This window comes from Lathyrus oleraceus, chromosome 3, assembly GCF_024323335.1.
Source record: "Lathyrus oleraceus cultivar Zhongwan6 chromosome 3, CAAS_Psat_ZW6_1.0, whole genome shotgun sequence".
Lineage (NCBI taxonomy): Eukaryota > Viridiplantae > Streptophyta > Magnoliopsida > Fabales > Fabaceae > Lathyrus > Lathyrus oleraceus.
The window spans coordinates 176,992,141-177,004,615 of record NC_066581.1 but is presented as its reverse complement, the minus strand read 5'-3'; the positions used below and the strand labels follow the sequence as shown (position 1 = coordinate 177,004,615).

At 37.4% G+C, this 12,475-nt stretch overlaps 1 protein-coding gene across 1 annotated transcript; it reads left to right on the top strand.

Moving 5' to 3' along the window:
- The first annotated feature begins 10,160 nt into the window (after positions 1 to 10,160).
- On the top strand, positions 10,161 to 11,285 carry LOC127130291 (uncharacterized). Its single transcript, XM_051059329.1, has one exon. It carries the CDS (start codon positions 10,161 to 10,163, stop codon positions 11,283 to 11,285), a length of 1,125 nt encoding a protein of 374 aa, XP_050915286.1.
- Positions 11,286 to 12,475: the final 1,190 nt, after the last annotated feature.

The following is a 12,475-nucleotide window of genomic DNA, read 5'->3' as shown; positions in this document are numbered from 1 at the left end:
CCTTGAGATGTAGTATCGGATGGTTGATTCCTGGATCTTGTGTGTGTTAAATATGGCTGTTTGTCAGCATCCATCATACATAAACCACGCATATACATGCATAATCATAACATTCAGATATTCATGTTGCATTCTTTGCCATATATCGTTTGTTTGTTGTCTCCTGCTAAGTGGTGATATAGATCTCCCCAAGCAGTTGTGTGTGTCTGATCCCTCTCCATATAGAGTCAGCTCCATAGGCAGAAAGCGTCTATCCTTTCTTCCATATTCCCCACCGAGCTATGTCCTCGTGGATGATGGTTGTTTCTGTTTCCCCCCAACACATATATTGGGATGGGCTTCCCCATTGAGTTATATCCTCATTAGGACGAGTCTTGATTCAGTTTGCCTTTTTGGTTTGTTCCTAATTTGGCCCCTTGAAGCTGTTTCCTTTGTTTCCCCGCGGTATAAATGAATAATTGCTCAGTAATTAGTAATCATTCAACTTATCCCCGGCGGAGTCTGTGGTTTTCTACCCTGATATCGGTAGTTGTAAACCCTATCTTCTCCCCTTTGCAAAGTTAACCTTTGGTTCATCATAATCGATGACGATTACTTTTCCGCGGTTTCCTACCTAGTAGTCGGTAGGTGTAATCCCCTCCTTGGTGGTTATCTTCATCCAATATTCGATGTTGACATTCCCTCTTTTGCCTGGATAATTGCCCTGTTTACGCAATTTATCCCCAGCGAGTCATCTTTCATCTACCCTGTTGTTATTGGTAATGATTGTTTCTCTCCTGAATTGGTCATCATTATATACCTAGTTTCGGTATCCCGATACCTTTTCTTTTCGGTCGATTTATCCTTTATTAACCCAGTAACCGGTTGTGGATAATCTTCCATGCGAGTATATTATCTACGTTCTGACGGTAGTAAATAGTATATCTCACGCACTCTTCGGTCGAAGCCTTTTGTTCTTCCCCAGTTGAGTAAGATTCGTTTCCCCTTTGCGGAGTCGAGTATCCATCCTATAATCGAGTTTTCTTTTAGCCCTCTGTTGGATGATGAGTGTCTTGGAAATATTCCCCAAGTCACGCCTTGGTTGGTCACCTATTATATGCCCAGTAACCGGCATCCTTGGTGTTCCTCCCTTTTTGCTCCCTATTATGACTTTTGTCCCCTGTGGAGTCAGTTTTCCCTGAGTTGAAATATACCTTTTAGGTCTTCCTCAGATGTTTCGGAATTTTGATATCTCTCACCCTCATACCGGTCTTAGATATTCATTTCTTCCCGAGCATGTTGTATCTCTAACCCTTATGTCGGTGTTCAGATCACATGTCTTATTGAGCTTGTTGCCCAGTAACCGGTAACACCTCATCTCGCTGCTTCCCCAGGAGAGTCTTGTTAGACATCCCCAGCGAGGTCCCTTAGTGGATTGTTTTTGTTCGGATTTCTATCCGAAGTATCCGTTGTGGATAGTTTTGCTGTATTGGCATATTCCCCAATACGAGCGTATTCGAGTCAGCTCATTGTCTTTCCATTGGTTTATTCCCTTTGGAATTTTGCTCCCCAACTTTGAGTCGTGCCCTGCTCACGCGTTTCTTTCTTATCCCCGTAGGAGTCCCATGGTTTTTGACCCATGAAATATATCACTCATGTGGATTGTCAGTGTCTCCTGATTGTCTTTACCTTTGTGGACATATATCCCCACAGAGTATTATCATTCTGTATACATTTGCATCATGAAGTCTCTTAGGGACCAAAATTCGTCTCTTTGTTATTATCTAAGACCATTCTACCTCGTTGAGACGAAGATTTTAACCTTCACTTCTCCGGCTAGAATGACCTTAAATAGGGGCATCTGTAAGACCCCAATTTTGTCCCTAAGATCCCTCATAGCATCATAACATTGCATTGCATAGCCTCAAGGATCATTGAGCATCTTAGTCCCCTTTACCTTTGGGTGAGACTCCTTGTGAGTGGTTTGAGATCACCAGGCATGCTTGAATTGTATTATCATTGCTTTTCACATTTTATTTACTAACCAAAAGCCCAAAAAGATGTCACTAACATCTTTTGTTTGTAGCTTGAGCAATCACAAGGTCAAAAGCTTCTAGGAGATCATCTGTGCAATGATATGGCCAAGAGAAGATGAAAGCAAGCATGGTAATGGTTCCCAAGCCTCTCATCCATCAAATATTCCTCCCTAGCATCTCAATTCATCATTTTGATCAAATCAAGTCAAAGGGTTTGAGGCCTTGTTCTTCAAAGAAACCCTAATCCATCTGTGCACCACAATGCCTTGCTCATGAAGCAACCTCAGCCCATGGTCAAATACAATCAAGGGAAGTTATTTAATTCATCATTTCATGCATATTTGAACTTATTTGAGCATCCTTAATCATCAATTCATCAAGGTATGGGTTGTGGACTTGAGAAGTTGATCAGTCAATTCATCTGACTATTTTGAAATACACTGAGACCTAACTTTTTATGTGTTGGTCAAATAGAGATGGTTCCAAAAGCAAAAATGTTCTTAAGGACAATATGAAAAACGTTTATGTTCATCAAAAATTAATTTGAAGCTCGCAAGACCATCTGCCATTCCAATACATTATAGGTCATTTTGACTGAAACCTTAATTTTGGGTCAACTTCCCAAGGACACAACTCATTCATTTTTTATGATTTTGAGGTGGGATCAAATGCATTGGAAATCTTAAGAAGTCTACTTTAAATGTTATGTTGAACAAAATTTCAAACTCGCAAAGAAAATACATGTGATAATGCAAGACATTATAGGTCCTTTTTGACCAAATGCATTAAAAGGCAAAAAAGTCCAACTTCAAGTGCCCATAACTCTTTCATAAAAAATCCAAATGATGCAAATTTTAAGTCCATTTTGAGTGTCTTGAAAATATATACAACTTTTGTGTTGTAGGTTTTTCCATTTGGAGATTGCATCAACAAAATACAGGGTCTTGAAAGTTGGCCAATTTTAGAAACTTTGCATTGACATGTTTTGCACATCACACTTTAAACTCAAATTTCATAAATTTCCACGCTCCAAATTAATTTTTGCCCAACATAACAATTGTTCCTTACATCAAGACCTTTCCAACCATTACTCATATGCTTATGTTTGGATTTTTCATGAGTGCCTTTTGAAGAGCTGAATATTTGTGACAAATTGTGAAATTCACATTGAATCTTGAAATGCAAGCTATTGCAAGGCAAATTACACGTCCAAATAAACTCATTATGCTATCAGCTTGCAAATCCACCAGCTTTTGGGCCTCACATGCGCCTGTACAGGCCCATGCATGGAGGACCCAAAGCTTCATGCACACGAGTTTCTTCTCATTTGGCATCAGCTCCAACTATAAATACGTTCCCATACTCATTCAAATGACACGCCAATTCAACCTGAAATGCTGCAGAATTCATTCCCTAACCATCACTAAAGAAGCAATTGCATTTTTTCTCAAAATTTTTCAGATCTCGAATTCAACTTCAACTGGTTGTATTCATAGATCTAATGCTTCTAGACCTTCATTATACACTTCATTGAACTTCTGTTTTGATAAAGCAAGCAAGGTTTCAAGCTTAAATCACCATAACTCAAACTTGAACTCCAACTGGTATTTTCTTCGATTCTCCTAATCCTTAGACCTATTGGCTGTGATTTTGTGTTGGCTGAAGTCCTCTCAATGGAGGCATCGTGTTTATGCTTTTAATTTTTTGCAATTCATTGAGTTCATGATGAACACCAGAATTTTCAACTTCTGATTTCTCAAATCCTAGAGACCTAGAATGAAAATGGACGGTACAGGGATGATGTACATCATCCCAACTTTCTATTGATGTATAGATCGCACGTTTTGGTTAAGGTTTTAATTTCTGCAACTTGGCCGGAATCTGGAAGCTCACCGGAGAAGACGGTGGCTCCAGTGGCTTCATCATTTCCAGTTTGAATCCTGGCCACACGATCATGTTTCCAGATCTAATCTGAACCGTTCCATGAAATGACTTTATTTAATGCATTGTACTTCTCAGTTGACTAATGACAATGGTACGCGCACACTCCTGATCCATTGGATATTGCCACGTCAATTAATGAAGTCATCCAACGCTCCTCCTTTTTTGCATTTCTTTTTATTTCTGATTTTAATTTCTTTATATCCTTTTATTTTAAAAAATATCTCTCTCTCATTTTTAACCCAAAAATTATGGGACCAATTGCATTATTTCCCAAATAATTTCTAGTTTCTATTTCTTATTTTTAATATTTTTTATTTCATCATTTGATATTTTTTGTGAATTTTCTCTGTTCTGGTTATTTTTAATTCATTTTAAATAGTTTTTGATATTCAAAAAATACAAAAATATTTTCCTAACCTATTTGAATGATGATGGATCTATGAAAAATATTCTCATCAATTTTTGAATTGATTTGAGATTTATTTGAGATTTTAGTTCAATTAGGTCATTTTTATTCATTTTTAATTGATTAAAAATAGTTTCTCACTTTTAAAAATTCTGAATTTTTTTGTCAAACTTTGTTTGACTTTGTTGAAATTAGGATAAATCACTTGGACCTTTCAAGGTTGATTTGAAGTGATTTTGAAGTTTGACCTTTCTTTAATATTTTAATTCAAGTTTATTTTTAATATTAAAAATGCCAAAATATGTTATTCTTTTCTTGACTTCCAATCTTCATCTCACTTCTGTTTTTGATTGTTTGACCTTGACTTTCAATGTTATTGGTCAACATATGAGGATTGGTACATTTTATTCCATTTAATGCATTTATTCTGTCATTTCCATTTTATCTTATCCATATTCATCTCCTTCTTCTTCTACTTCTTTTATTTTTGATCAATGAGTTGAAGGTTGATAAGTTAGTATTGATTAGGGAGATTTAACATTCCTTGATTCAAATCTAATTCATCTTGATCAATTGATCAAGTGAATGGCTTTGCATTAAGGATATGTTGTCTTCTAAATCATGCAAATGGCTTAAACCAATACAAGATCAATTCTCTTCTTCTTTTGGCATGGCATGTTTTTGGGACTTGGTTCACTAATCAAGACTCCTAACTTGTGTTTGTTGCCTACATTATTATTGACCGGCCTCAGATAGTTGTGACTTCTACATAAGTCCAATTACGATTGCTTAACATAGCGCTAAATTTTGCCTTATGGCATACTAACCACTAACCACTGTCGCACCCCAAAATTTGACTTTGGCTTTGTTGACCACATCTTGATTAATCTCGTTGTCTCGTATTCATCTCAATTTCTTAAACTTCGCGTGACAACTGGTTTGATTAGGTTTTGTGTGTTTTCGTTGCTTACCGTGTTGTATTTCGTTGTTTTAGCAAAACCTGGCCGATATCGTTGCCTCGTATTTATCTCGCTTGTCTCTTTTGTGCGTGGCATCGCTTCGATTAGGTTTTGTGCGTTTTTATCTATTTAATTGTTTGTTTGTCGGTATTTTGACTGTATTTCGAATATATTAGAGTTTTCGTATTGTCCGATTATTTGTGATTGTGTTTGTCAGCGTTTTCGTGATGTCGTGTTGATTTTATTATTGCCTAGGGTTGTTTATTTAATCACGTGTTGTGCTGTGTGATTTAATCGAGTCTGTTTGAGTCGTGTTGTTGATTTTACTGGTTTACCGGTTTACTGGTTTATTGGTTTTATCAATTTGTCTGTTTTGTTGTGCAAATTATCATCGTTTTTATCGCGTTCGTGTCGCTCGATTTTATCGTATTTTAATCGTGTGCCGTTTAATATTATTTGTGCTTAATATTAATTGTGTTTAGTTGTTAATTAGTTTATTTAATTAGGATTAATATTATATTAGTTTATTATTATTATTATTATTATTATATAATATATAAATTATATTATTAATTTATGTTAGATATTTTTTTAGGTTTCTTATTGTTTAAGTAATCTAAATATATATTATTAATTTATGTTAGATATTTTTTAGGTTTCTTATTGTTTAAGTAATCTAAATATATATTATTAATTTATGTTAGATATTTTTTAGGTTTCTTATTGTTTAAGTAATCTAAATATATATTATTAATTTATGTTAGATATTTTTTAGGTTTCCTTTTGTTTAAGTAATCTAAATATATATATATAGAGGTTGTTAGTAAGAAAAAAGAAAAGGAAAGAAAGGGTGGATCAGTAAGGAAAAAACGTGTGGTGAGAGAAACAGAGAATTGAAAAGAAATATTTTTCCAAAAGCATTACCGTATTTCACTTGTTCTTCATTTTCGGTAACCCAAAATCGTCCCGATTATTCACCGAAACACAAAACCGATTTCATATCTTTGAAGTTCGTTGAGTCCAGGTCACAAATATCCAAGGTTCATTTCATTCCGGCGTCGTTTCACCGATCAAAAGCGACATTGAAGTCAGGTACTCAGGAAGGCAGCCAGCACTGCGTCGGTGACGGTTTCCAGCTTTCGGTCGATCATTTGGACGATCAGAAGTTCATCCTCTTCACACAAGGTAATATTCTTCACTTATCTCTGAAATCGGCAAAGTTCCGGCTTGCCGACATGTGTTTTAATATATTATTTATCTAAATATATATATATATATATATATATATATATATATATATATATATATTATTTTTGTCTATTATATATCTAAATATATATATATATATATATATATATATATATATATATATATATATATTATTTTTGTCTATTATATGTTATTTGTCTAAATGTACATATATATTATTTTTGTCTACTATATATTTATTGTCTAAATATATATATATATATATATATATATATATATATATATATATATATATATATATATATATATATATATTACTTTTGTTTACTAAATATTGTTTATCTTTTATTATTATTTTGCATATATGTTTTATTTAAATGTTAGTTAAATTAATTATTTGTTTAAATGTTTATTTTAATTAAATGTTTATTTATATCAAATGTTTATTTTGTCTAAAGTAAATGTTTATATTGTTTTTTTATATTTGTTTATGTTGTTACTAACCGTTTCGTTTCAGTTTCAGCTCGATTAACTCCACTAACTATTCGTAATACTAACTATTCATAGCTAACTATTGTGTGTTTAATCGTATTGTTCACGTTTTATGTTGAAAAATCAAAAAATCCAAAAAAGAGAAACCCGATGCGATTCCAACGGTCGCCGTTTAAGAAACCCTTTTCACACACTCATAAGCTTACTCTTGGGCTTTCCTGTAATGAGCCCATTTATTTATTTCTTTAGGGTTTAGGCTCGTTCAAATCTAAAATCAACAAAACAGACTTTCCCCTTTTCTTTTGGGAGAACTACGTGGATTCTGATTTCTCCATTGCGCCTTGGAGATACGTAAGCATGAAGTCTACGACTTTATCGAGTCCAAAAACAATAAAATCAAGTTCTTTTCTCATCTCCCCAATCAAACGATCAAAGCGAAAAAAGCAAAGCATTCACATAAACATAAGCAAAAAGGTTCCTGTGGAGTACCACAGATGTAGAGGGTGCTAATACCTTCCCTTTGCATAACCAACCCCCGAACCCGTAACTCTAAAGGGATTTATCGTTATTTTTCCCTTCCTCTTTTTGGATAAAATAAAAGACGGTGGCGACTCTTGCATTTAAAATATTTTTCAAACGGGTTAAGTTCAATCAATACTTAATCTCGTGAAAAATCCCGCCGCGACAGAATGACGACTCTGCTGGGGAAAACATGATTAAACTTATTTGAGGGTTTAGCCTATCTTTGCTTGTTTATATGTTTGCTTTGTGAATATTTGCTAAATTGTATTGTTTGTAATGTTTGTTATTTTGGGTTTTGGGGGATACTTGTGATAAATCCTATACCCGGATTTGGGGCACATTTGAGATAGGATGGATGATAATTCAGGTTGACTTGATAGGAGACAATCCTTACCGAGTTGACTTGAGCCTTTGTCCGCTTGGTGGAGGCCTCTTTGAGGGTGATAGTGCTAAACAAGTCATTTGTGAGGCATTGTTGCTTTCGACGGGCCCGTGAAGCCAAGGACCTTAGTTTACCTTTACCCCATCTTGGCCTTACTTAGGATGTGATGTGGTGACCACTTCGGACCAAAAGTCTGGTTTGGTTGATACGCGATATCACACTCAAGCGAGATTCTTTTGAGAATACTATTGGAAAGCGAGCAGTTGCTTAACCCGGTATTATCCGAAGAAGGATCCATAACCTTGGGAACTTTTAGAACCCGTTTGGCAGGTGAACCTTAGAACTTATCTTGGGGCTTTGTCCTAAACTCCATGCTGGTGATGAATTTTGAGCCTTGTATTGTTTGACCATGTTTGTGTTTGTTGCATTCATGCATGACATGCATTCATTCCCATCATTTCAACCTTTTTCCAAGGAACTTAAAGTGAGGATTGCAAATATTGCAGGAAACATGGATTTTGGACGGAGAAGTGTGAAAAAGTACAATCTCATCAATCCAAAGATAGATGAACTAAAGAAACTGGTTTCTTCAATCGCAGATCCTATTGGTTTCAGAGACAGATATGGGGCACTTATATCTTTATTGACACTTAGGATGGAAGAAGGGTTATTACAGACATTAGTACAGTTCTATGATCCAGTCTATCACTGTTTCACATTCCCAGACTATCAACTCATGCCTACATTGGAAGAGTATGCCCAATTGCTTCACATCCCAGTTGCTGATACAGTACCTTTCTCTGGTTCAGAAAAGTTACCCGAGCACAGTTCTCTTGCAAAAGTGTTGTACATGAAGAAGTCAGAATTCAAGAATAACTTCACCACCAAAGGAGGACTTCCAGGTTTCACTGCCAAGTTCTTAATGGGGAAGGTTTCTTATTTTGCCAGTCAAGGTTGTGATATTATTGTGGAGCATCTGTTCGCCTTGTTGATCTACGGTTTGTTACTATTTCCTAATATTGAAGGTTTTGTGGATTCATATGCTATACGCATCTTCCTAAGTGGTAATCCTGTCTCTCATCTTCCTAAGTCAGCTACTTTTTGGGATCGCAAGTCAGGACTTCAGTGGTCACAGAGGATTATGTCTCTTACCCAGTCAGATATTGCATGGTATAGTAGAGTTTTAGACGATGTGAAGATCATTGATAGTTGCGGGGAGTTCCCTAATGTGCCCCTCATGGGCACAAAGGGAATCATTTCTTATAATCCAGTACTTGCTAGGAGACAACTCGGTTACCCTATGAAGGACAAGCCTCCTAACATTCTTTTAGAAGGTATTTTCTTGAGGGATAACGAGGAGGACCCTACCATGAAAGAGAGAGTAGTAAGAGCTTCGCATCGTGTTTGTCGCAAAGGGAGACTTGAATTGGGTAAGAAAGATTGTACCTCCTATGAGCCGTACCTCCAGTGGATCAGAGCCAGAGCTATACAGTTGAAAATGCCATACCCACATCATGGTCCTATCAAACCCGCTCCGTTGAAGACCCCCTACCTTCCGCTAGATGACAAAGAAAAACTCCAAGCCACCTTGGAGAGGGTCAAGAAAGAGAGAGACGCTTGGAAGGATAAGGCCCAGGTGCTCGAAATGGAAAATGAAGAACTTCAGAGACAGTTAAAGGAGCAGAGTGGAGAAGATCGTGCAGGTAAACGTCCAAGGGTGCAAGAGGATTTATTTTCCTTAGGCACAACAGATTACTCCCAGATTCCACAGTCCTCAGGTGCACGGAAAGGTCTTGTAGATAGTTTGGTGAAGGAGAAAGCTTTTATGCAGAAGGCCTATGAAGAAAGAATTGAGAGACTTGAAGGATAACTCCTACTTGTTTATGCTCGTCCTGATGACACATGTCCTTAAATGGTTTTCTTGGTTGTATTTTGGGTTGATAACTTTGTTTTGTTATAAAAAATGTTTGCAATTCTATCTTTTCCTTCACTTAGAGTTCCTTGGAAAATCATTCATTTTGCATATCCATGCATCACGTGCATACAGGTTGTCTGTCTTGGTCCAGTCTTCTAACAGTTGCTTCCCGCCAGCAGATCCATTTCAAGCTGACGCATAATTACAACACAAGAGCCAACTACAAAAGAAGAATGGAGATAACAGATAACGAGAACCGAGAATTGAAAGCTCAGGTTGACCGCCTCTCTTGGGTCCCAATGTGAAGGACAATCCAATGCCAAGTCATGGTCCTTCATCAGTGAACAATATAGAAGTTTGTCTCAATGAACAATGTGTTACGAAGATAGAGGAGATTCGGCGGTCTTTGGTTGAAATTCATTCTGTTTTATGTGCTCAGGGTCTATTCCAACATGACCACCAGATCTATGGTACATGTTCAATCAATTCAAGAGGTTGTAGAAAGATTCAAGATGATTTGCAAGGCGTCCTTGATCAGGGTTTGATTCAGATTTCTAGACAAGTGAGTTCTCCAGAATCACAAGAACAAGAGGTGAATATCATCATTCCTTACTTCAACATTTCAGAGAAAGTAGAGATAGCTTATCATCCGAGGGAGCCAGTGGTGATTTGCCCTCCGGGCCCAATGCCTTACACTTCAGATAATGCGGTCCCCTACCGCTATGCAGCAACTATTATTGAGAACGGTAAAGAGGTCGAGATTAAAACCTTAGCCTCAGTTACCAATATCGCAGCAAATAGCCGAATGACGCGCAGTGGCCGCGTGTTCGCTCCGCCGGTTATCCCAAGTAGAAATGTTGAGAAAGATCCAGTAGTCGTGGTACCAGTGACAAGAGAAGCAGAAGGGCAAACAAGAAATTCAACCCTTTACAAAGAAACAGATGAACTACTCAGAATTATCAAGCTCAGTGACTACAAAGTGGTAGATCAGTTGCTACAGACACCGTCAAAAATCTCGATCCTGTCCTTATTATTGAACTCAGCTGTCCACAGAGAAGCACTACTGAAGGTGCTTGATCAAGCCTTTGTAGAACAGGATATAACAGCAGAGCAGTTCAACAATGTTGTAGGCAGCATCACTTCGTGCAATGGCTTAGGCTTTTGTGATGAAGAACTGCCAGAAGAAGGAAAGAATCACAACTTCGCTCTCCATATCTCAACCAATTGTCAAGGGGATTCTTTGTCTAATATCCTAATTGACACCGGTTCATCTCTGAATGTCATGCCCAAGTCTACCTTATTGAAGCTAAAGTACAAAGGGGGGCAAATGCGGCACAGTGGAATTATTGTGAAAGCGTTCGATGGATCAAGAAAAACAGTCATTGGAGAAGTTGATTTGCCTATTGGTATTGGACCACACGTATTCCAGATCACTTTCTAGGTTATGGACATAGTGCCAGCTTATAGCTGTCTGCTCGGACGCCCATGGATTCACGAGGCGGGTGCCATTACATCCACGTTACACCAAAAGTTAAAGTTTGTCAAGAATGGGCAAATAGTGACGGTTAATGGGGAGCAGGCTATGCTGATTAGCCACCTTTCATCGTTTAGTGTGATAGAAGTAGACGAGACGGCTGTTCAAACTCCATTTCAGGCCCTGACCATCGATGATTACAAGAAAAGTGAAGGTTCAATCGCGTCATTCAAAGACGCCCAACAGATTGTCAAGACAGGTCCTACAGAAATGTGGGGCAAGGTGATAGAGTTGCCAGAAAACGTTAACCATGCAGGATTAGGCTTTGTTGATGGAAAACAAGTGCAGACTTCAGTGGTGCGACCTTTCAAAGATATCTTTCACAGCGGTGGGTTTATCAACATGGTAGCAGTTGAGGAGGATACTTTTGAGGGAAAGACAGAAGATGAAGGCCCCAGATTTGTGACACCAGGAGTAGTTATGAAGAACTGGACCGCAGTTGACATCCCACATTGTGTCCACATATCAAAGTAATTAAGCTTTTCAGTTTTCAAAAATCTTCCGCTTTAGCCCAAAGCGCGAAGCATTAATTTTGTAAAATGGGCACTTTTGTCAAAAACATACTATCCATGAAAAAGATCTTTTGTGTTCCTATACACTTGTGTCCTTTTATCTTTTCAGCTTTTTCGGAAAATGGTAACACAAAAAAAACCTTAAAAAGAACACATTTTTGCATGTCATGGTCAGTCCTCTAAAAACAATTGTTTGTACAGGTTACTTAAACCCGTTGAACACAATGACATCATGCCCTCTCCCAACTTTGAACATTCTGTATTCGAAGCTGAAGAGGAAGACTGGGATGAGATTCCAGAAGAGGTCGCCCGCCAGCTTGAAAATGAAGAAGACACTATTCAGCCATACAAGGAGCCTTTGGAAACAGTCAACTTGGGTTCGGAAGAAAATGTGAAAGAAGTCAAAATTGGAGCATTGTTATCCCCACAGGTCAAGGAGCAATTGATCAGCCTGTTGAAAGAGTATGTAGATGTGTTTGCTTGGTCTTATCAAGATATGCCTGGTCTCGACACTGACATCGTAGAGCACAAGCTACCTTTGAAGCCAGAATGTCCACCGGTCAAACAGAAATTAAGAAGAACACA

Excerpts from the sequence above, each read along its gene's own strand:
- LOC127130291 (XM_051059329.1), top strand. The coding sequence starts at position 10,161 with ATGCCAAGTCATGGTCCTTCATCAGTGAACAATATAGAAGTTTGTCTC.